The sequence below is a fragment of the Salmo salar genome, chromosome ssa06, assembly GCF_905237065.1.
Source record: "Salmo salar chromosome ssa06, Ssal_v3.1, whole genome shotgun sequence".
Classification (NCBI taxonomy): domain Eukaryota; kingdom Metazoa; phylum Chordata; class Actinopteri; order Salmoniformes; family Salmonidae; genus Salmo; species Salmo salar.
Window position 1 is genome coordinate 24,429,244 of NC_059447.1, and position 25,093 is coordinate 24,454,336.

At 44.7% G+C, this 25,093-nt stretch overlaps 1 protein-coding gene and 1 pseudogene across 1 annotated transcript; one reads left to right on the top strand and one right to left on the bottom strand.

Annotated features, from left to right (window-relative positions):
* Positions 1 to 17: 17 nt before the first annotated feature.
* On the bottom strand, positions 18 to 16,391 carry LOC106606747 (cerebellar degeneration-related protein 2). The gene is made up of 7 exons (XM_014203109.2): positions 16,145 to 16,391; positions 13,988 to 14,100; positions 7,331 to 7,479; positions 6,988 to 7,164; positions 4,218 to 4,523; positions 3,860 to 4,133; positions 18 to 3,791 (listed from the first exon to the last, which is right to left on the bottom strand). The coding sequence occupies exons 1-7, from the start codon at positions 16,224 to 16,226 to the stop codon at positions 3,522 to 3,524; spliced, it is 1,371 nt and encodes a 456-aa protein (XP_014058584.1). The 5' UTR covers positions 16,227 to 16,391; the 3' UTR covers positions 18 to 3,521.
* Positions 16,370 to 25,091, top strand: LOC106606752 (transmembrane protein 180-like; annotated as a pseudogene).
* The last annotated feature ends 2 nt before the right edge of the window (positions 25,092 to 25,093 follow it).

Consider the following 25,093-nt stretch of genomic DNA (forward strand, 5'->3'; position numbering starts at 1 on the left):
GGGAAAGAATCATAACATCTCTTGCACAATTATTTTTTAATGGTTCACTGTAAGCATGTGTTAGTCATCATGGAGAACACTTGTAATGCTGATCTATGACATCTTACTATAAGCTGCATCTATATATTAATTGCAGTTGTATATTACTATGAAATTGCCATTTGTAATAGTTCTCATTTTCATTATATCAAGTATAGAATTAATAAATAGTTCAGCCAAATAATATCATTTCAAGTTCTAATTTGATGTAAAACACAAAATGTAAGTCAAGTTTGAGTCTCGGTCCAGGATAAGTAACGCCATAATGGACCCTGGTCGTAGAGGGAGAAAGGGCGACTTGCAGTTCACCATTGTTGATGTACAGCTGCATTTTGAGCCCAGAGACTGTTATGAGGTTTATTCAAAACAGAACAGTCATGGAGGTAATGGGAAACTACACAACAAAGAACATAGACCAGGGGATCAGTTAGCTTACATGTAAGCCATCTTCCACTGTTCTGAATAAGCTCCTGAAACAAAGAAGTAGGCTATAAGAGGAAATTCCTCATCTGACCGTTTGGCTACTGATCATCTAATCCAGATTGTATATTCATCTAATACACACAACTCTAGTCCTTGAAGGCTGCAGTCCTGCTGCTTTTATGTATCTCCTTGTCAAATTATAATTTATTTTTATTCCTTATGTCTGCCCTGAGACACCAAGTATTTTGAAAGGAGCAAAAAGGAAGTCAATATTGACAGGCTTTGTTTCTACTTTTCAGTCCATCACAAGTAAGAAACAGTAAACCCATCCGGAAAACCAGACACTGAGAAGCATTGGACTTGAGATGGAAAAGATGTCGATGTATTGATCTGACCTCTTGTTTTTTTCTGAAGTGTCTCAGTGTCTGTTTGACCGACTCCACTGCTCCTACCCTCATTTGTTGTGGTCTAAAGGCAGGATATTGCTGAGCACAGAACCACCAGTCTACCATTCTTAGGGCTTTGAGATTAAGCACCTTTTGTTGAGGGATCCACAAATTAAAAGACAACTCGCTGCAACCTTAATCATATCTTCTTTTTTCTGTTGTGTTAACACTTCCGCTTACAAAACCTAAGTTTCACATATTCAATTAAGAAGCACCTTAACATACTTTGAACCTCAGTGTCAGTCAAACTCAAAACCACTGAAGTCCTCTGAATCAGCATTCGCTACAGCAACAATCACATTATAGATTTGGAATACAGTGACAAATATTAGCATTGTGAAATAAATACCATCTCATCGTCTAAATAATTGTCAAATAAATACTTTTTTTTTTTAAAGTGTCAATGGAAAGTGCAAAGCCGCGATGTGTCCTGTTGGCATAGGTAGCTATAGGGACACACATTACACAAACGAACATAGAAACAGTGAGAACAGACTGGGCCTTTTCCAGTGTTCACTTATGGTTCTCTAGTATTACAGGCCAATCTATCTATAAATCAATGTTGACTACTATAGGCCTAACCTCCATAAATACACTACATGACCAAAAGTACATGGACACCTGCTCATCGAACATCTCATTCCAAAATCATGGGCATTATATGGAGTTGATCCCCCCATTTGCTGCTATAACAGCCTTCACTCTTCTGTAAAGGCCTTCCACTAGATGTTAGAACATTGCTGTGGGGACTTGTTTCTATTCAGCCACAAGAGCATTAGTGAGGTCAGGCACTGATGTTGGGCCTGGCTGTCAGTCGGCGTTCCAATTCATCCCAAAGGCGTTCGATGGGGTTGAGTTCAGAGCTCGGTGCAGGCCAGTCAAGTTCTTCCACACTAATCTCGACAAACCCTTTCTGTATGAACCTCACTTTGTGCACTGGGGCATTGTCATGCAGAAACAGGAAAGGGCCTTCCCCAAACTGTTGCCACAAAGTTGGAAGCACAGAATCATCTAAAATGTAATTGTATGCTGTAGCGTTAAGATGTCCCTTCACTGAAACTGAAGGGTCTAGCCCGAACCTTGACAAACAGCCCCAGACCATTATTCCTCTACTACCAAACTTTACAGTTGGCACTATGCATTAGGGCAGGTAGCGTTCTCCTGGCATCCGCCAAACCCAGATTTGTCAGTCGGACTGCCAGATGGTGAAGCGTGATTCATCACGCTAGAGAACGCGTTTCTACTGCTCCAGAGTCCAATGGCGGCGAGGTTTACACCACTCTAGCCAACGATTGGCAATCTTACGCTCCCGCCATGGAAATCTTACGCTCGGTCATGGAAATTTCATGAAGCTCCTGACGAACAGTTCTTGTGCTGACGTTGCTTCCAGAGGCAGTTTGGAACTCGGTAGTGAGCATTCGGCGTTGCCGTTCTGTGAGCTTGTGTGGCCTACCACTTTGCGGCAGGACCGTTGTTGCTCCTAGATATTTTCACTTCACAATAACAGCACTTACAGTTGACCTGGGCAGCTCTGCCAGGGCAGAAATTTGACAAACTGACCTGTTGGAAAGGTGGCATCCTATGACGGTGCCACGTTGAAAGTCACGCAGCTCTTCAGTAAGGCCATTCTACTGCCAATGTGTGTCTATGGAGATTGCATGGCTGTGTGCTCAATTTTATACACCTGTCAGCAACAGGTGTGGCTGAAATAACCAAATCCACTAATTTGAAGAGGTATCCACATACTTTTGTGTGTGTGGAGATATAGATAGATATATAGATATATATAGATATATATTGCATAAGTACTTATTGAGTCTAAAGTACTCCATCTAGTCCAGTACTCTTTAGTTGGCATAATAAAAAGGTACACAAATGTAGTTAAATCTATAATCTGGCAATATGTACAGTGTGCACAAAAGGTATGGCTCCCCCGACATACTTAACACTAAGCGGATTGAACACAGACTGCTAGATAGTCTAAGCAAGTTCAAGATCTGTACAATGTTGGTTCTGTACGTGGTATCAGCGTACAAACAAACACTTTCAAACACAGCGTAGGCCTACTCATTAAGCTGCAAGACCAAATCTATGGTACATACACATACCATTCTAATTGCTATGATTACTTGAATTTAGTAGAAAACAAAATAATAGAAAAACCCTGCTTGTTAATATTTTTTGCACCCACTGACCTCAAGCGAAGAGGTGGTGCAATCGAGCTAAATGAGGCATGAGAGCAGTCGGCTGCTAAGAGGTGATAGCATCAGGACTCAAACAATCCATTTATCAACATCTGACCTGGAAATGTTTGCACCAAAAACAAACTTGTAGATAAGGATGGAAAGTAGTCAAAGGGATGGACGGTAGATAAGAATAGTGCTTATTGATGAAACCATCGGAGCGTGTCGAGGTGATAGTGTTGACAGGATTGAAGGAGACAACAGGGTACATGTAGTATAAGAGGTACAGGTGTTAGTGCACGTGCGCACACACACACAGAAAACACCCTTTGGGATCTACTATTTGAGGCCCTCTCCTATAGCAATATCCTCTTGAGCAGTCCATTCAAAGGTGCAGAAAAAACAAATACTGCCATCACTGTCCCCAGAGTCAATGACCCTGACTCGGCCACTTGTTCTCACTTAGGTCCTCTTTGGTCTTCTGGATGCAGGTGAAGATCTCCTGGAAAAGGGCCTTGTACTCCGGCTGAGGCCCGTTGTCTTTGGGGACAGCTGGGAGCCCGATGGAGGTGGCTGAGCTTGAGAGGCGCCGTCGGGGGTAACTGACAGTGCCGTGGGAACTGTGGGGTGTCTGCACGGCCTTGTGACTGAACCCGTCTGCCCCCAGCTGGCAGCGCCGAAGAAGCTCCTCGTATTTGACCTGCAGGAGGCAAACGTTCAGTCACTCATTGGCAACTTTAAGCAATAATGATAAATGAAAACCTTTACCTGTAGTGCACTATACTGGGCGTCCACCTCATTGAGCAGGGAGATTCCTCTCTGCTTCACCGCCTCTGCTCTTCTGATACATGTACGCTCATGCCCCCGCCGGATGTCGTCTGCTAGTGTCCCCTTCAGAACACTTTCGCTGTTGCACCTCTGCAGGCTGCGCCTCCCCTGCTCCCCCACCTCCTTCTCCTCCTCCCTTTGTACCAGACTGGGCTTCTCCTCTGGGGCGAAGAAGACCGTGTCGGGCAGCAGTAGCCGGTCAGGTCTCCTGACGCTGGTGGAGTAGAGTATTGTCTTTATTATGCTGAATATACAAACAACATGTACCAAGTATGAATAGAAAGTGTTATGATCATACCTGTTGGCATAGTCGGCCTGCCACAGCTGCCGTAGCTCCTCCACCTCTGCCTCCAGCTCCCTCTGCCTAGCCCGGCAGCCCTCCAGCAGGGCCAGCCGCTGCTCCAGAGCCCCGTTCTCCCTGGCAGTCAGCTCAGTCTCCTGTTCCGCTGCCTCCCGCTTCCCCCGCTCAGAGGCCAGAACAGCCTGCAGGGTCTGGATGGAGTGCTGGAGCACAGAGTTCTCCTCCTCTGGGTCTGGGTCCTGACAGGACTCCTTCCTTGCTGGCCAGGAATGCTCCACACGCAGGCTCTCATAGGCCATGTACCTGGGACAGGGAAAAAGACTAAGGGTCAACAAGATGGTGAAAGTGGTTATAGAGGCCTGTTTTTTTATCATGTACAGTACCAGTCAAAAGTTTGGACACCTACTCATTCAAGGGTTTTTCTTTATTATGACTATTTTCTACATTGTAGAATAGTGAGGACATCAAATCTATGAAATAACACATCTGGAATCATGTATTACCAACAAAAGTGTTAAACACTCATTCATCACACACTCATTCTCTCAACCAGCTTCATGATGTAGTCACCTGGAATGCATTTCAATTAACAGGTGTACCTAGTTAAAAGTTCATTTGTGGAATTTCTTTCCTTCTTAATTAATGCGTTTGAGCCAATCAGTTGTGTTGTGACAAGGTAGGGGTGGTATACAGAAGATAGCCCTATTTGGTAAAAGACCAAGTCCATATTATGGAAAGAACATCTCAAATAAGCAAAGAGAAATGACAGTCCATCATTACTTTAAGACATCAGTCAATGTGGAAGGTCAGTCAATGTAGAAAATTAAGAACTTTGAAAGTATCGTCAAGTGCAGTCGCAAAAACCATCAAGGGCTATGATGAAACTGGCTCTCATGAGGACCGCCACAGGAAAGACCCAGAGCTACCTCTGTTGCAGAGGTTACGTTCATTAGAGTTACCAGCCTCAGAAATTGCAGCCCAAATAAATGCTTCAGAGTTCAAGTAACAGACACATCTCAACATCAACTGTTCAGAGGAGACTGCGTGAATCAGACCTACATGGTCCAATTGCTGCTAAGAAACCACTACTAAAGGACACCAATAAGAAGAGACTTGCTTGGGCCAAGAAACACGAGCAATGGACATTACACTGGTGAAAGTGTCCTTAGGTCTGATGAGTCCATATTTGAGATTTTTGGTTCCAACCGCCTTGTCTTTGTGAGATGCAGAATAGGTTAACTGATGATCTCTGCATGTGTGGTTCCCACCATGAAGCATGGAGGAGGAGGTGTGATGCTGCTTTGCTTGTGACACCGTCAGTGATTTATTTAGAATTCAAGGCACACTTAACCAGCATGACTACCATAGCATTCTGCAGTGATATGCCATCCCTTCTGGTTTGAGCCTAGTGGGACTATCATTTGTTTTTCAACAGGACAATGACCCAACACACCTCCAGGCCGTGTAAGGGCTATTTGACCAAGAAGGAGAGGGATGGAGTGCTGCATCAGATGACCTGGCCTCCAATCACCTGAACTCAATCCAATTGAGATGGTTTGGGATAAGTTGGACCGCAGAGTGAAGGAAAAGCAGCCAACAAGTGCTCAGCATATGTGGGAACTCCTTCAAGACTGTTGGAAAAGCATTCCAGGTGAAGCTGGTTCAGAAAATGCCAAGAGTGTGCAAAGCTGTCATCAAGGCAAAGGGTGGCTACTTTGAAGAATCTCAAATATATTTTGATTTGTTTAACACTTTTTTGCTTACTACATGATTCCATGTGTTATTTCATTGTTTTCACTATTATTCTACAATGCAGAAAACAGTACAAATAAAGAAAAACCCTTGAATAGTAGGTGTGTCTAAACTTTTGACTGGTACTGTATGTGCTTTATCAATGGTTTTGTATTGCATGCTAAAACAGGCTACTAAACTATGTATGTATGTTAGTGTATGTATACAGGCTAGACTTAAATCTTTCAGAGGGGGTTATCTGCAGGGGATTATGTCCGAAAAGCCTTGGCCCAGACTAGGTGACCTGGGGACGCCCAGTCAGCACACGGCTGAGAATGGCGGTAATACATAGTCATTAGACTATGGACCCATCTCAATAGTCAAAAGTGTCTCTCTGCCTGTCTCCTTTTCTTAATATGTACTGAAAGGGAATACACAGTACGCAGATCACTATAAGGGGAAGAGAGGAGAAGCGGCTCTATGACTGCTGGTTTGACACCATTGATAGTGCAATTTCTATAAACTTTCAGAAAGACCTGTGCCTTGGCCAGACACACAGTTCCTGGAATGATGTACTTTAGCTTGGCCAGTGACAAACATTCAGGCTAGCTGAAGTAAAACATTCCTCTCAAGGCACATGCTTGTTACTGTACTTTAAAATAACATTTAAGGTAACTTCCTCTGTTTATTATTGTGTTCCCTGTCTTAGCATGCACATAATCTCCAAATTGTTTAGTTACTATAATCCGAGTGCAGGAAATTAGTGTTGTGACACAAAGTTCACGGTGACCATTCCCACTGCAGAATAAGGCCAGCTCATTTGGTTTCTCAGAGTTGGTCTCGTCTCCATCTACTCTCTTCTCAGCCTAGTCTTGGTTTGCATGGTTGAGATGAGAATTAAATTGATCAACATTGATTTGAGCTGAATAAAGCTGAACACATCTGGTTCTGTGGTGGAATGGCTATGTTTTAGAGTAACAATAACATTAGCAGTTTGTTGGTACCAGGTTCAATTGCACAGCTGCAGGACACTCACTTGTCTTTCTGCAGGTCATACAGCTCCTTGAGGCAGGACACACTCTGTGCTCCGAGGTTGTGTCTATGTTCGGCCAGTTCTCTCCTGCTCCGGTCAGACTGGGCTGTCCTCAGCTCCTCCACCTGGGTCTGCAAGTCCTCCATGTGGGTCTCAAGACTGTTGATCGTTTCTGTCAGGCTGAGAGAAGACAAGCATAGAAGTGGTTCAAATTACTGAGCTTTGTGGAGAAAATGTATTAAGCCAAAACCTTGCCACTTAGTAAATTTGGGTTCTAAGTATTTATACTGGGGGGAAATGTTTGCAGTTACTATTTTCAGAAAGGAATCAAAGTCCTGAGTCTCACCAGTTGATCCTCTGCTGGGCGACGCGGTTGTCCAGAATCAGCCTGTGGTTGCCCTGCTCCAGGTCTCTGGCCGCCACATCTAGCTGCTCGTATACCTTAGCATGCTGGTCATTCATGTGCCTCAGCAAATCCACCTGCTTAGTCAGGTACTGGGAGGAGGTCAAAGGTAATTGCCATTGAAATAAGATGGATAGAACCGTTTTTGGGTCCACTAATAGGGTCCAGCATTTGTCAGGTGAGAGTTTATACTGTATGTAAGTATTAATCAAGCATTTAATTATGGTTCCATTATGACTGCTACAGTATGCGAGTTCTCTCATTCTTGCAATTTGATTCTCAGAACAGTGATCCATTACGAAACAGGTCAGTGCGTCTTCTGAAGAGGACCAGAAGCACCGAACACACTATTGGACTGGCAAAACACTGTGGCTTTGTGACCGGAATACTTTATGCAAGCATGGAGCTGGGACATATACCACTTAGCATTATCAGGATGGGTCACTGCCACTTGTTAAAGGACTCCTAAGTGATCCCCCTGTGTGCCCTCGAATTTAGGCTTAACCATCATGACTCATTCAAATCATTAGATTTTGATATTAACTGACTGGCAGACGAGGCATAGGAGGATAAAGCCCTAACCCACATCACTCAGTGAGCTCCTTCAGAGAGACACAGTTCAGTTGAGAAATACATCAATGGAACTTTGAGCTGGTTCAATTACATGTGAAAGATACTTTACTGATCTTGCAGTCAAAAATGTACAAAGATCTTAAGAGTCCAAAGTGAAACAAATAGCAGTGTCACAATACTGACAGATGAGTAACACTGTCACAGTAGTTGCATAGGTGACAATAGTACCTTGAACTTTACATATCTATCTAACCATTACCTGAAAATAAAAAGCCTATATTCCTCTGTTAAAGGATCCAACACTTTAAAATTACATACCCAAATCTAACTGCCTGTAGCTCAGGACCTGAAGCAAGGATATGCATATTCTTGATACCATTTGAAAGGAAACACTTTAAAGTTTGTGGAAATGTGAAATTAATGTAGGAGAATATAACACATTAGATCTGGTAAAAGATAATACAAATAAAAAAACATGCGCTCACTTTTTGTTCCATCATCTTTGAAATGCAAGAATAAGGCCATTACATGACTTAGGACTCTAGGCGCAATGTAGCTTTTGGCCACTAGATGGAAGCAGTATATGTGCAAAGTTTTAGACTGAGCCAATGAACCGTTGCATTACTGTTCAAAATCTTGTATCAAGTCTGCCTAAATTGGTTAATTGAATCATTTAAGTTCATAACAGTGCACTCTCCTCAAACAATAGCATGGTATTATTTCACTGTATTAGCTACTGTAAATTGGACAGTGCAGTTGGATTAACAAGAATTTAAGCTTTCTGCCCATATAAGACCTATGTCCTGGAAAATGTTCTTGTTACTTACAATGTCATGCTAATCACATTAGTGCACGTTAGCTCAACTGTCCCACGGGGGGGGACACCAATCCTGTAGAGGTTTTAACCCTCTAGTCTAAGACCTCTGTCTTGACGTTTAACCCCAGGATGTCTGACTATTACTGACTGTACCAACTGTCCCGTTCTATTTGAATTACTGGAGAGACCATCTAACTGACAGCAGGTCAACAAAGGACCTTAAAATTCTTTAGTGCTTATTATGAGGCCAATGCCTTCAGTGCTTAGAGTTGTAATCCCATGTATCTGACCATCTCTATATGTGGTGTCTGTACCTGGTTTTAGGCTAGTCTTGGGCTATTCCACGATAACAGAATGATGGTCTGTGCTGTTTGTGCCGTCATTCTGTTACCAAACGTTGCCTCTGCACTGTTCTTCAAGTAAACGTGTTTTGGTAAAATTTTCTGTGGAAACTGTTCAAAGTAGTCCTTGTACATGAAGTTTTATGTTTTTATTTTTTTACTTTGCGATCATTGGTTTTTATTTTACGTACATTTGAAAGTGGAAAATCGGGAGTCTCAGCATCATTCTGTTACTGTGGAATTGGCATTTTTCGTTAATGTTAAAATCCCCTGTGGTTGGTTGTGTGCTGAACGAACACGTTGCGCCTGAACACCCTTTGAATGTATCACCTGTTTGTGTGAACTCATTGAGACTCCTCACCGAACACATACTGCTTGTTCCACCATGGTCGCCCAAAGCTAGCACCTGCGCAGTGCACATATTTGCCAATCTTTGTACAGATCTGTTGTTCATGCTTATTTCTTTGGAAATGAAGTGACTTACTGTACAAATCAGACCTGTTCCGCATGCCTGGCACCTATAGCTCAAGTTGACCCTTGTGAACAAGCAAGGAGTTCATACTTAAGAAGTGGTCACTAGACAGGATGATGGAGGAAAGGCAGAAAGGTCTGATACGAAAATGTAATGTTGTTTGCACCACCACCCTAACTGAGAACATGTGTGTTTGAGTACTCAGCAGGATACATCCCGTGAATATAGTGAGGGTACTATTAGGCAACCCCAAAATGTTGGTCGTTAAACACATCATGATACATTTTAGTCATTTAGCAGACGCTCTTATCCAGAGCGACTTTTTTTTTTGTACTGGCCCGCCGTGGGAATCGAACCCACAACCCTGGCGTTGCAAACACCATGCTCTACCAACTGAGCCACAGGGAAGGCCCATATATCATGAGGTGTGAGGCAGGAAAAAGCATTTGCACACCAAGTTCTCTTAGGCTGTGCTGTCTAAACACAGCCTTAAATACCCTGTGTTGAGAGGCAGGATAACATCAGTAGTAACTATGAAAATTCACTACCTTGACTAAGCATAAAGCCGTTGGCCACTGCTCTCCTTACAGAGAGGAAGTGAAAGGTGTCCTAAAGGTGCCTTAACGATAGTAAGACAAATACCTGTCCATGCAATGCACCATGCCAAGGACCAATTAAGACATGAGCTAATCCAGACAGGCTTTCACTTGATCCCATTAAACGAGAGGAAACTAACGATCGGAAGAGCCTGACAAGAAAAGAGATTTGGGCGAGAGATTTGTCAACGTGGACTTTCGGCTCCCATTGACGGACTTGTTGGTCTGTGCGTAGGGTTGTTTCCTAATGACGTCATACAGTTGAGCTAAGCTTCTTATTGCTTTTGAACACCGGAAGTCCTGTTTTTGTTTATATACAGGACAGGTGCAGTTCCTTCGGAAAGTATTCAGACCCCTTGACTTTTTCCACATTTTGTTACAACCTTATTCTCAAATGGATTAAATACAACAAAAAATCCTCAGCAATCTACACAGAATACCCCATAATGACAAAGTGAAAACGGGTTTAGACATTTTTGCAAATTGATTCAAATAAAAAAAACAGATACCTTATTTAGATAAGTATTCAGACCCTTTGCTATGAGACTCGAAATTGAGCTCAGGTGCATCCTGTTTCCATTGATCATGCTTGAGATGCTTCTACAACTTGGAGTCCCCCTGTGGTAAATTAAATTGATTGGACATGATTTGGAAAGGCAAACCAAGACTAGGCTGAGAAGAGAGTAGATGGAGACAAGAGACCAACTCTTATTCTGCAGTGGGAATGGTCACCTTGAACTTTGTGTCACAACACTAATTTCCTGCACTGGGATTATAGTAACTAAACAATTTGGAGATTATGTGCATGCTAAGAGAGGGAACACAATAATAAACAGAGGAAGTTACCTTAAATGTTATTTTAAAGTACAGTAACAAGCATGTGCCTTGAGAGGAATGTTTTACTTCAGCTAGCCTGAATGTTTGTCACTGGCCAAGCTAAAGTACATAATTCCAGGAACTGTGTGTCTGGCCAAGGCACAGGTCTTTCTGAAAGTGCAATTTCTATAAACTATCAATGGTGTCAAACCAGCAGTCAGAGCCGCTTCTCCTCTCTTCCCCTTATAGTGATCTGCGTATTCCCTTTCAATACATATTAAGGGCACTGCGTTCATCCACCTCTGGCCTGCTCGCCTCCCTACCTCTGAGGAAGCACAGTTCCCGCTCAGCCCAGTCAAAACTGTTCGCTGCTCTGGCACCCCAATGGTGGAACAAGCTCCCTCACGACGCCAGGACAGCGGAGTCAATCACCACCTTCCGGAGACACCTGAAACCCCACCTCTTTAAGGAATACCTGGGATAGGATAAAGTAATCCTTCTAACCCCCCCCCTTAAAAGATTTAGATGCACTATTGTAAAGTGGTTGTTCCACTGGATATCATAAGGTGAATGCACCAATTTGTAAGTCGCTCTGGATAAGAGCGTCTGCTAAATGACTTAAATGTAATGTAATGTAAATATTAAGTAAAGGAGACAGGCAGAGAGACACTTTTGACTATTGAGATGGGTCCATAGTCTAATGACTATGTATTACCGCCATTATCAGCCGTGTGCTGACTGGGCGTCCCCAGGTCACCTAGTCTGGTAAATTAAATTGGTAAATTAAATTGATTGGACATCTATATAAAGGTCCCACAGTTGACAGGGCATGTTCGAGGCACAGATCTGGGGAAGGGTACCAAAAACAATTCTGCAGCATTGAAGGTCCCCAAGAAAACAGTGGCCTCCATCTTTTAATGGAAGAAGTTTGGAACCACCAACACTCTTCCTAGAGCTGGCCACCCAGCCAAACTGAGCAATCGGGGGAGAAGGGCCTTGGTCAGGGAGGTATGTATATACAGGCTAGACTTAACCCCCTCTGAAGGATTTATCTGCAGGGGATTATGTCCGAAAAGCCTTGGCCCAGATTAGGCGGTCTGGGTCTGTGTGACCTGGGGACACCCAGTCAGCACACGGCTGATAATGGCGGTAATACATAGTCATTAGACTATGGACCCATCTCAATAGTCAAAAGTGTCTCTCTGCCTGTCTCCTTTACGTTTGGAACCCCCAAGACTCTTCCTAGAGCTTGCCGCCCAGCCAAACTGAGCAATCGGGGGAGAAGGGCCTTGGTCAGGGAGGTGACCAAGAACCCGATGGTCACGGACAGTAAAAGGCACATGACAGCCTGCTTGGAGTTTGCCAAAAGGCACCTAAAGGACTCAGACCATGAGAAACAATATTCTCTGGTCTGATGAAACCAAGATTCAACTCTTTGACCTGAATGCCAAGCGTCACTTCTGGAGGAAACCTGGCACCATCCATACGGTGAAGCATGGTGGTGGCAGCATCATGCTGTGGAGGTGTTTTTCAGCAGCAGAGACTGGGAGACTGGATCAAGGGAAAGATGAATAGAGCAAAGTACAGAGAGATCTTTGATGAAAGCCTGCTTCAGAGTGCTCAGGACCTCAGACTGGGGCAAAGGTTCACCTTCCAACAGGACAATGACCCTATGCACACAGCCAAGACAACGCAGGAGTGGCTTCAGGACAAATCTCTGAATGTCCTTGAGTGGCCCAGCCAGAGCCCGGACTTGAACATCTCTGGAGTGACCTGAAAATAGCTGTGCAGCAGCGCTCCCAATCCAACCTGACAGAGCTTGAGAGGAAGAATGGGAGAAACTCCCCAAATACAGGTGTGCCAAGCTTGTAGCATCATACCAAAGAAGACTCAAGGCTGTAATTGCGGCCAAAGGTGATTCAACAAAGTACTGTAATGAAACAGGCAGGGAGCAGGTCTCGAACCCTCGACCTTCTAGCCCAGCACGACTTTGCCGCAAAAGCATGCTTGTGCGGCAGAGTCGATATCCACGCTTATAAACACAGGGTCGTTACACTACTCCCTCCTTTCAAAGAGCGCGTCCTCACGCTAGCTTGCGACTCTACGTCTTACAGGAACGCGCTCACCGGCCAAGCACACGCACTGTGTGGCTCAGTTGGTAGAGCATGGTGTTTGCAACGCCAGGGTTGTGGGTTCGATTCCCACGGGGGACCAGTACGGGGGAAAAAAATAATAAAACAAATGTTTAAAATATATGCATTCACTACTGTAAGTCGCTCTGGATAAGAGCGTCTGCTAAATGACTAAAATGTAAAAAATGCACTGCCGTGGATGCAAGGTCCGATCACTTCTGACACCAATGTAATGAAACAGGCAGGGAGCAGGTCTCGAAGCCTCAACCTTCTAGCCCGAAGTCCAGTGCGCTATCGACTGTGCCGCAAAAGCATGCTCACGCGGAAGAGTCGATATCAGCACTTATAAACCCAGGGTCGTTACACTACTGTGAAAAGAGTCTGAATACTTATGTAAATGTGATGTTTAGTTTTAATGAATTAGCCAAAATTGAAAAAAACTGTTTTTGTTGTCATTATGGGGTATTGTGTATGGCTTAATGAGGGGGAAAAAACTATTTAATACATTTTAGAATAAGGCTGTAACCTAACAAAATGTGTAAAATGTTGTGGGGTCTGAATACTTTCCGAAGGACAGGTTAGCTAAGACTAAGTCAATTTGGTGAATGAATGTAGGGCTACTCCAGTGGTATAGTATCTGCAAAATGATAATTTATTAACAGTCAATATTCCAGCCATAGTGACCTTCAGAGCAAGGTTTAAAAAGTGATTCATTCATATTACACAACTTGCAGCCGTTCAATATGTTGCGGACTGATTCTAAATCACTGGGGGGAAAAATTAACCTACAATGTGGTGTGCGTGTTTGTATTTGCTCTCAGTGGCTTAGTATGATCATATTTAGACTAGCTACCTCAATCTCCTGCAGCTGCTCCTGGTTGGTGGAGTACATCTGCTGCAGCCCCTGCTCCAACTCATGGTTCCGGTCCAGCAGGGTCTTACCCAGCTGAGCCGCCAAATGGAGATCTGTAAATAGATACACGCAAACAAAACACATTCATTGTATATGTAACCGGGTTGGTTATGTTTCCAACTTGCCTCTAAAGAAAAGTGTATTTAATGTTCAAGCATTCTTATTGGTTGGTTCAATTCCGATGACAATAAGGCGTGTTGTTATTGGCCCCGCTTGCAGATAGGGGGAGATCGCGAACGTCAGGTCTCCCCAGTATGAAAATGTGACGCAAGGGGTAGGTCAAGTTCTGAATACTGTTTTCTATTTGACAATGTGTTACATTGCTGATTTATACATGTGTGGGTATATGATTGCTGTATATAAGTGTGTTAGCTAGCATGCACCGATGGAATGGTCACATAAACCCACTGCTAACACAGTTGTTTTCGTGCTACAGATTTCACCATCAACAGCCATCAACATCATTAAGCCCTGCACAACTAACGTGCTGTTTCCTATTTAACAACAGATACTAAATAATGCTCAACTGGGACGATTTATTTATACAAAACACTACGCAAGGAGAGTACGATTATCATCTGTTACATATACACACTAAACATGGATCAGTTCACACTTTCACAAATGTGTACACACACAGTATGTTAGGCTCCTTTAGTCCAATATTGGGCTAACATTACTCCTTTTAGTCCAAGGACCTTACATGTTCTGTTTAAAGGTGAATTGGCTCTGGAAGTCAAAACAGCCAAAAACTCCATCTAAATCGATTCTCAATTGCGGTATGGTTCTAGAAACATAAATCCCTCTACTTTCATATCACAATATAATTTCCAAATGCAAAATACACACTTACTGTACACAGATTTAAGCGGTTTTAACACAGTTGCAGCCGACAGTATTTTTCAGTGACAACACATTTGTGGCGTCTGACTTCCGTTTACACAAGTGTTCGGATACGCAGATAGCTAATTTACACAGGTAGTCCACTTGTTGTTTTCTGTAAACAAGCACTGTAACATGGAAATATGGCTGTGTGGGAACCCTAACAAAATAAAGGTGTATCAATTTAACCTTTTGTTTTGTATAACGTGAACGTCTAGCAACCCAAAGGTTGCGAGTTCGAATCTCATTGCGGACAACTTTAGTATTTTAGCAACTTTTTCAACTACTTACTACTTTAAGCTACTTTGCATGTTAGCTAACCCTTAATCATTTTAGCCAACCCTTCCTTTAAACTAACCCCTTAGCCTAGCTAACGTTAGCATCCTAGCCACCTATCTAAAATTCGTAACATATTATATTGCAAACTCGTAACATATTGTACATTTTGTAAATTCATAACATATCATACAAAATGGGTGATAGACATCCACAAATTAATACATAATATACAAAACGTATCATACTAAATGGAGTGTGTTGGATTTACATACAGAATAATACAAAATGCTCTGAGACCAGGTTGCAGACAGCCACGTAACGTAATGTAATGAATGTCATGATCAACAACATACAGGTGCACAATAATAATGCAGTACACATGTACATGCAAATAGTGCCCAAACAAACTACAAAAACTGTAGCCTACACACACACAACACACAACAATCAACACATGGGAAGTGACAGCCTCAGGATATCCTGGCAACAAGAAGGCTCTCAGTAACTCTCAATATAGACCCCACTATTACTGACCGTGTGAGTGTCACAAGAGTTACCATTTACAATAAGATGTGTTAGATACAAATCACTCATTTTGTTGAGACTTTAATAAAAAAAAATGAGTTTTTAAAATGGAATGGATGTGGGTCTATGAAATGGTATCATTTGAGGCTTGCGGTTGCAATGTGGCAATTGCATGTCTGCCACTGAAAATGTAATCAGCCTGAGTGCAATAATCGTGAGGCTATTCACTGATTTTGTCTAGGACAGTTTAAACTGACCTTGTAATTATATTCTATCTGTAACCTCAGATGACTGTAGAATAGTGGAGTCGTATTGCAATAAGAGGCTGGTGATTGTTCTCTCTCAACTGCGGCTGTTTAGGGCGCAACCGAGCTATCCCTCCCTTCAACGCCCGCAACACAAGTCTCTTACCGTGCTCAAGGTCCTGTTTGCCATACCATGGCTCCTCATCCTTGAGCTCAAACTCTTCCTCCACTATCATATCGGTCAGCATTTTCCACTGACAATTGTATTCCAATAGAGAGTGCGCGCTCCACCCGGCAGAATCCTAAAACACCGGTGTGATAAACAGCCTGGAGTGACCAGACAATATCCTCTGGTGTCGTAGTCCGGTGTCTTTCTGCGGCAACGTGGCAATCTGCGCAGCCGGAGAACGAACTCAGCCCCTAAGGAAAAAGCAACACTACTTTTTTAGTGACAGTTCATTGACCAATAATTAGAAAGTAGGTGGGACCAGAGCACCTTTTTGTCCAATGTTTGTTTGTTATGGTTCGGTCACATGGATTATTGCCCCGCCTATTTCCGCATTTACAGAAACGGGTTCGATAGCTGCAAGTGAGGAGAGGAGCATAATGTTATTATTTTATATTAACACATAGTTGTGATTGTGTATTCATCAGTGAGGTTATCTTAATTAGTATTTGTAAAGCCTGTTTGCTGACTAAGCCGAAATAGTAGAAATCCTGCGCGCGACTGCAGCACTTTTGCCATGGAATATGAATAGCTGTGAACTCCGTTTCTATAACCTCACCTTTCACTCAAGTGACACTCGACTCACTTTGCAAATCTGTGGTAATTAGATCAAAGTGAGTAGCCTGGAGACATTAAACCACCACCAGGCATGACCTTGGAGAAACCAGCCGCAGGTGTTCGCACCTACGGCGGCCTGAACATCCTGAGGCACCTGGCGAGTCTGGGGGCTCACCCCGCCGCCGTGGCTTACTCCATGACCACCCTGGGAGCAGGCATGATGAACAGCATATTCAGCTTCTACTATGTCAAGCTGTTCCTCAACAAGTACAAGATATCAGAGGGAGCTTTCCATCAGTCACAAGTGAGTACTGTACTACAGTAACAGATACTGTAAACTTTATGAGAGGCAGGTAGCCCAGTGGTTAGAGTGTTGGGCCAGTAACCGAACCAAATTATTATTTATTAAACAGCAACTGTAGCCTTTGGGCCCTATGACTATGGTGCACTTGTATAATAATAGGCCTACATTGTGCACTGCCCAATAATAGTATGTCAATTCAAAATGGGAATAACTGGCTTGATATGTCAATGGAATAGTTGGAATATTTATATTTGAGTGTTTCAGCGAATGGTTAGTGAGGGAGGCCCTGCTCTCTCGCTTCCCCAGTTGTTTAGTTAATTTTCTTTCCAATCTCCTTTGCATTAGCGTAGCCTGTCAACTATGTGTCTGTCTATCCCTGTTCTCTCCTCTCTGCACAGGCTACACAAACGCTTCACACCGCATGGCCGCTGCCACTCTAACCTGGTGGTCCCAGTGCGCACGACCCACGTGGAGTTCCAGGTCTCCCGCAGCCTCTGGAACTGCCGGTCTGCGGCCAACAAGGCAGAGTTCATATCAGCCTATGCTACCCTCCAGTCCCTCGACTTCTTGGCGCTGACGGAAACATGGATTACCACAGAAAACACTGCTACTCCTACTGCTCTCTCCTCGTCTGACCACGTGTTCTCGCATACCCCGAGAGCATCTGGTCAGCGGGTGGTGGCACTGGAATCCTCATCTCTCCCAAGTGGACATTCTCTCTTTCTCCCCTGACCCATCTGTCTATCTCCTCCTTTGAATTCCATGCTGTCACAATCACTAGCCCATTCAAGCTTAACATCCTTATCATTTATCGCCCTCCAGGTTCCCTTGGAGAGTTCATCAATGAGCTTGACGCCTTGATAAGTTCCTTTCCTGAGGATGGCTCACCCCTCACAATTCTGGGTGACTTTAACCTCCCTACGTCTACCTTTGACTAATTTCTCTCGGCCTCCTTCTTTCCACTCCTCTCCTCTTTTGGCCTCACCCTCTCACCGTCCCCCCTATTCACAAGGCAGGCAATACGTTTGACCTCATCTTTACTAGATGCTGTTCTTCTACTAATCTCACTGCAACTCCCCTCCAAGTCTCCGACCACTACCTTGTATCCTTTTCCCTCTCGCTCTCATCCAACACTTCTCACTCTGCCCCTACTCGGATGGTATTGCGCCGTCGCAACCTTCGCTCTCTCTCTCTCCTGCTACTCTCTCCTCTTCCATCCTATCATTTCTTCCCTCTGCTCAATCCTTCTCCAACCAATCTCCTGATTCTGCCTCCTCAACCCTCTCCTCCCTTTCTGCATCCTTTGATTCTCCATGTCCCCTATCCTCCAGGCCGGCTCGGTCCTCCCCTCCTGCTCCGTGGCTCGACGACTCATTGCGAGCTCACAGAACAGGGCTCCGGGCAGTCGAGCGGAAATGGAGGAAAACTAGCCTCCCTGCGGACCTGGCATCTTTTCACTCCCTCCTCTCCACATTTTCTTCCTCTGTTTCTGCTGCTAAAGCCACTTTCTACCACTCTAAATTCCAAGCATCTGCCTCTAACTCTAGGAAGCTCTTTGCCACCTTCTCCTCCCTCCTGAATCCTCCTCCCCCTCCCCCCCTCCTCCCTCTCTGCGGACGACTTTGTCAACCATTTTGAAAAGAAGGTTGACGACATCCGATCCTCGTTTGTTAAGTCAAACGACACCGCTGGTCCTGCTCACATTGCCCTACCCTATGCTTTGACCTCTTTCTCCCCTCTCTCTCCAGATGAAATCTTGCGACTTGTGACGGCCGGCCGCCCAACAACCTGCCCGCTTGACCCTATCCCCTCCTCTCTTCTCCAGACCATTTCCGGAGACCTTCTCCCTTACCTCACCTCGCTCATCAACTCATCCTTGACCGCTGGCTATGTCCCTTCCGTCTTCAAGAGAGCGAGAGTTGCACCCCTTCTCAAAAAACCTCCACTCGATCCCTCCGATGTCAACAACTACAGACCAGTATCCCTTCTTTCTTTCCTCTCCAAAACTCTTGAGCGTGCCGTCCTTGGCCATCTCTCTTGCTATCTCTCTCAGAATGACCTTCTTGATCCAAATCAGTCAGGTTTCAAGACTGGTCATTCAACTGAGACTGCTCTTCTCTGTGTCACGGAGGCTCTCCGCACTGCTAAAGCTAACTCTCTCTCCACTGCTCTCATCCTTCTAGACCTATCTGCTACCTTTGATACTGTGAACCATCAGATCCTCCTCTCCACCCTCTCCGAGTTGGGCATCTCCGGCGCGGCTCACTCTTGGATTGCTTCCTACCTGACAGGTCGCTCCTACCAGGTGGCATGGCGAGAATCCGTCTCCGCACCATGTGCTCTCACCACTGGTGTCCCCCAGGGCTCAGTTCTAGGCCCTCTCCTATTCTCGCTATACACCAAGTCACTTGGCTCTGTCATATCCTCACATGGTCTCTCCTATCATTGCTACGCAGACGACACACAATTAATCTTCTCCTTTCCCCCTTCTGATAACCAGGTGGCGAATCGCATCTCTGCATGTCTGGCAGACATATCAGTGTGGATGACGGATCACCACCTCAAGCTTAACCTCGGCAAGACGGAGCTGCTCTTCCTCCCGGGGAAGGACTGCCCGTTCCATGATCTCGCCATCATGGTTGACAACTCCATTGTGTCCTCCTTCCAGAGTGCTAAGAGCTTTGGCGTGACCCTGGACAACACCCTGTCGTTCTCCGCTAACATCAAGGCGGTGACCCGATCCTGTAGGTTCATGCTCTACAACATTCGCAGAGTACGACCCTGCCTTACACAGGAAGCGGCGCAGGTCCTAATCCAGGCACTTGTCATCTCCTGTCTGGATTACTGCAACTCGCTGTTGGCGGGGCTCCCTGCCTGTGCCATCAAACCCCTACAACTCATCCAGAACGCCGCAGCCCGTCTGGTGTTCAACCTTCCCAAGTTCTCTCACGTCACCCCGCTCCTCCGCACACTCCACTGGCTTCCAGTTGAAGCTCGCATCTGCTACAAGACCATGGTGCTTGCCTACGGAGCTGTGAGGGGAACGGCACCTCCGTACCTTCAGGCTCTGATCAGTCCCTACACCCAAAGAAGGGCACTGCGTTCATCCACCTCTGGCCTGCTCGCCTCCCTACCTCTGCGGAAGCACAGTTCCCGCTCAGCCCAGTCAAAACTGTTCGCTGCTCTGGCACCCCAATGGTGGAACAAGCTCCCTCACGACGCCAGGACAGCGGAGTCAATCACCACCTTCCGGAGACACCTGAAACCCCACCTCTTTAAGGAATACCTGGGATAGTATAAAGTAATCCTTCTTCCTCAACGTCGTCTCTCCATCCTGTATGGTGCTCCCTTCTACGCAATCGCCTTCCTGCTCGCCTGGTTTCCATGGCAAGAGTACGCCCCCGGCGACTGGATGAGCGGCGTCCACCTGATGGTGGCGTTGTGTGCGTTCAACGGGATGCTGACGTTTGTGTTGCTGGCGCAGTGCGCCCTCTTTGCAGAGATATCAGGCCACCACCAGAGCAGGCTGAGACTCATCAAATACAACCAGGTAGGAAAGGGAGGTGTTTTGTGTACTGTTTTCTTTTACACGTTTTATTTTAGCCTGTATATGGTATTTATTTTGTTGTCTGAAGTCAGTAAAGTGTTCTCACGTTTGTCTCCTCTTCCCCCTCCTCTCCCCAGGTGGCGTCACTTATAGGTTCCTCCAGTGTTCTATTCTGCGGCCTCCTCTCCCAGAACATGGATGACTTCCCATCCTTCCAGGGCTTCACTGTCCTGGTGGCTGTTCTGGCTTGTGGCTGCATGATCTACACGGGCCTACACAGCAAGAGCCGCTTTGACACCAAAGGGTCAGCACCGGGGTCAAACTACCAAGGTTCTGGCCAATCAACTCTTTCCTTCTCTTTGGTGACCTCTATGACCTTGCAGATCCTGACCAATAGGAACTTCCAGCTCTTCGTGCTCATGAACTTCTTTCAGGTCAGAAAATAGACTGGGATACAGCCACTCAATGGGGCCACAGAATGTGGTTTGATCTGTTAATGGGGATGTGTGTATATGAGTGTGTACCACAGCTGACCATTACATTTATATTTCCTATCCATTGCACTTTTTCCAGGTCTTCATGGTGGCATTCTGTAATAACTTCACTATGATCTTCGCCGAGCATCTGATACCCCCCAACGTGCTTCCGTCACTGGCCAAGAGCTTCATGTATGGAGCTGGCTTCATCTGTCCTCAGGTAACATACCGCAGCTCAAAACACTTTATACTGACTGGAGGGAGTCACTAACCTCACTCAGCATCACCAATGTATTGCATTGAGTGCCTTGCCAAGTGCTGACCACACACTAGACCACCTATTTTATAACATTGCCTCATTGATTTATTTCCCAGTGTTACTTACTGTATCTTATTGTCATCTCTCTGTGGTGCGTCTCTCTCAGTTGGTTGTGCTGAGCAGTCAGAGCCTGCTCCACGGCCTAGGTTACTACAAGATCATCCTGCTCACCTTCTACGTGGAGGCTGGCATGGCTGCCGTCATGCTGGTGCTGGGGCCACATCACTACTACATCCTGGCATTCTTCCTGACCGCTAACATGTAAGAAGTTATGTTGTGGTAGTGTCATTTTAATGCTATTATATCATCTATTTCTATGTTATTGTAGCCACTGGCATTAATGACAGTGAATTTCCACATATATCAGTGTCAGTTATGTAATTCAGTAACATGATTTGCTCCATGAGTTGGATATTCAACTGTGCCATTTTACAACTGTTTGCTTTATCATACAAACACTATTTAATTGTAAAAATATATATATATATATATATATTCTCTTTGTCGCCATTAAGGGTCCTTGTCCAGGCAGCCTTCAGTCTGTTTAACCTGCCTCTGGCTGACATTATCGACTCAGACCTTCAGAGACACAAGCGCAGGTAAACCCAGGTCTGCTGTGTGACAGCACAGTTATAAAAGTGCCACATCAGCACACAGTGACCTCCACACGCCCAGCCATCCATTACAGATAGACAGAAATAGAACACTACTCTCTCAGGTGTGTTCTGTAGGTTAACACTGAGCTTCATTGGCAGTGCTACAGTACCTAACAGCCTCCCTTGGAAGGGCACCTACCTAACACTACAAAAGTAACAGAGGCTGTATGTACTTTGTAGGGCACATTAAGTATGTATTGATATTAACCCACCAAAGTAAGTGTGTAAGAGGAAGTTATTTGAACTTCAAATGCAAAAGGTTACAATCAATGTGCATCTCTGTAAGTCACGTACAGTACACAGACAGGAATGTAAACACAGTGATGGAGATAAACACTAGCAAGGGTATGGCTAAAAGCGCTTTGAGCCCTTGATGGAAAATATAAATCCAATCATTCCAATCCATGATTATTATTGTCATTGTTATATCCTTATGACGTTTAAGTAAGTGGATCAAGTATTAAAGCCTTGTTGTGTCCTTTCCCTCTGTGTCCCCTACAGCTCCCCCCTCTCCTCCATGGTGTTTGGGACCAATGCTCTGTTCACTAAACCAGCCCAGTCTCTGGCTCCTATGCTGGTGGTCTCCATCCTAAACCAGTTTGGCTATGAGAACCTAAAGGACGCTGGGAGGGATGCAAACCCCTGGTAAGGGCTGCTGGGAGGGATGCAAACTCCAGGTAAGGGCTGCTGGGAGGGATGCAAACCCCAGGTAGGGGCTGCTGGGAGGGATGCAAACCCCAGGTAGGGGCTGCTGGGAGGGATGCAAATCCCAGGTAGGGGCTGCTGGGAGGGATGCAAACCCCAGGTAGGGACTGCTGGGATGGATGCAAACCCCAGGTAGGGGCTGCTGGGAGGGATGCAAACCCCAGGTAAGGGCTGCATGTCAATAGTCTTATGTCCACTCCTTATCTCCTTTTTGCTAATTGTATTATTGTGGTGAGCACTGAATAGGTGAAAGTGAATTCCCTGTAGACATTGTCATGACATTGCCCTCTGGGGACAGCGAGCACCATCCCCCTCTCCCTCTCTATACCCCTTTCACCAGGCTCTGTAAGAGAGGTCGTAAATTCCTGTAGGAGATCCTCTCCTCATGGCCACAGTATAGAGAGAGAGTGAGTTTTCTTAGAGAGAACAAAGGAATTTCTTCCACCTCACAGAACTGGAGAACCGAACGAGATTTATGTTCTGGAGAAGGTATAAAAGATCGGTGAAGAATCCAGCTACGAACTGGTCCGTTTGGTACAATTTTGTGAAACTCATGAGAGACAATACCGCAACATTACCATAACCATGTTTATAGAAGACATTTGGGTTAAAAAAAGGTGACCCATTTTTCCCGTGTCCAAGGGCATTGAAATATTTGATATTGATTTATACACTTTGTTCTGTTGGAATTTAGAATTCCCAAATCAAAGCTTTTGAGATAGCAAAAGCTCAGGTTGCCCAGGCCGGCGGAGATACAATCTTCGGCAAAATCATTCGCAAGGAGATTCCTGCAAAAATATTATAGGATGAAGCTATTTGTGAGATGATGGGATGTAATGATGTTAATGTGAGAGAATTGTATTTCTGTTTAAAGTTTCACTAAGTCATTGGCACACCCCCCAGGGGCACAGACAGGACCTGGCGTCATGAGACAGCCTTTTCTATGTCCCGAATAAAACCCCCACCTAGGTTTTCTATCTGCAGACCACTAACATGAGGTAAATAATAATTCATTAATTCGAAGACTAATTGATCAGATATTAGAATATCTGAAAGTTATATTAGGAAAATTATAACTTTGTAATCTGAATATTTTCCTTGGTGCCCTGACTTCCTAGTTAATTACAGTTACATGATTAATCAGTTTAATCGCATAATAATAATTAGAGAGTTATTTGATAAATAGGTCTTCAGTTTTAATGATGCCAAAGACACGACAACATCCATTTTGCTTTTATCTGATCTGTGTCTTCAGATAAGCGAGGCGAGGAAGGCACTTTAGATTATCAAGGACAACCATTTAGGATCCTGTTCTGTGTTTTGCATTATTAGCTATAATCCATGTTTGCTCTGCCAGCATGCAAATTAACTTTAGCCTGACCAAACCAGTCTTACTGTTACAGCCTGGTGTATTTTGGGGCTGAAGGAGTACGAATGATCTAGGATTGGTTCACAGCCAGCGAGTCACCTGCTGAATTAAAGTAGCATTTGATTCATTTCAGGTGCCGATATCACACATTGTTATCCGTAGATGTAGTGTTTCACAACTTGCTGGGGTTAAAGCTTGAACTCTAATGTTATGCTTACTGAGATGACTGCCTACTCCCCCTAGTGGTGAAATAGCTGCATTGACATGTTACATTAATTGTGTCAGTGAACCCATGGAAAGCAACTGCATTTATTCTACGACATAGTAGTTAATTGTACGTTACTTTAATGTATCTCTCTCATAGCATTATTAGATGTAATTTTTATGAATTGTCTTGCTACACAGACATACTGGTTGAATTCATGACAACACATTTCCAGTAGCTCCTCTATATCTTGTAACGTATCCTGTACTGTCTGAATAATGTCCTACTCCTCCCCTGCAGTGGCTTGGAGGCCCTCCACACCACCATGTTCTACCTGGTGTGTGTGGTGCCCATGTGTGTCGCCGCCCTGCAAGTCTTCGCCTGGAAGCCCTTCTCAATACGCAACAGTCACACCGTGGACCCCATGTATATCGACGGCACTCAATTTATGCTGTTTATGAGTCACTGTCTATGCTGTCTTTTAAGACTTGATAGGTTGCTGCAGCACTCCTAAAGGGAACATGGGGGTGTAATGGCCCGAGGGTACTGCAGAAGAAAACACTCCATCTGTATGTGTTTGTTATGTTTGTCGGTGAACTTGTCTGGTGGTGATGAAGGGAATGGTACTGACCCTAACTCTGGTAGCAGGAGCACAGTACCTGAGTCTGCTATTACTCTATGCAATAATATTGCTAGTTACTGTGAAAACTGTATGACTTAACCAAGTTTGAGGGATATTGTAGCATCAGA

Bases quoted from the DNA above. Each gene is read 5' to 3' on its own strand.
- LOC106606747 (XM_014203109.2), bottom strand. From the start codon at position 16,226: ATGCTGACCGATATGATAGTGGAGGAAGAGTTTGAGCTCAAGGATGAG. The intron at 14,101-16,144 runs GTAAGAGACTTG...ATCTATTTACAG, and splicing joins CAAACAGGACCTTGAGCACG to ATCTCCATTTGGCGGCTCAG. The intron at 4,134-4,217 runs GTATGATCATAA...CTACTCCACCAG, and splicing joins CAGGCCGACTATGCCAACAG to CGTCAGGAGACCTGACCGGC.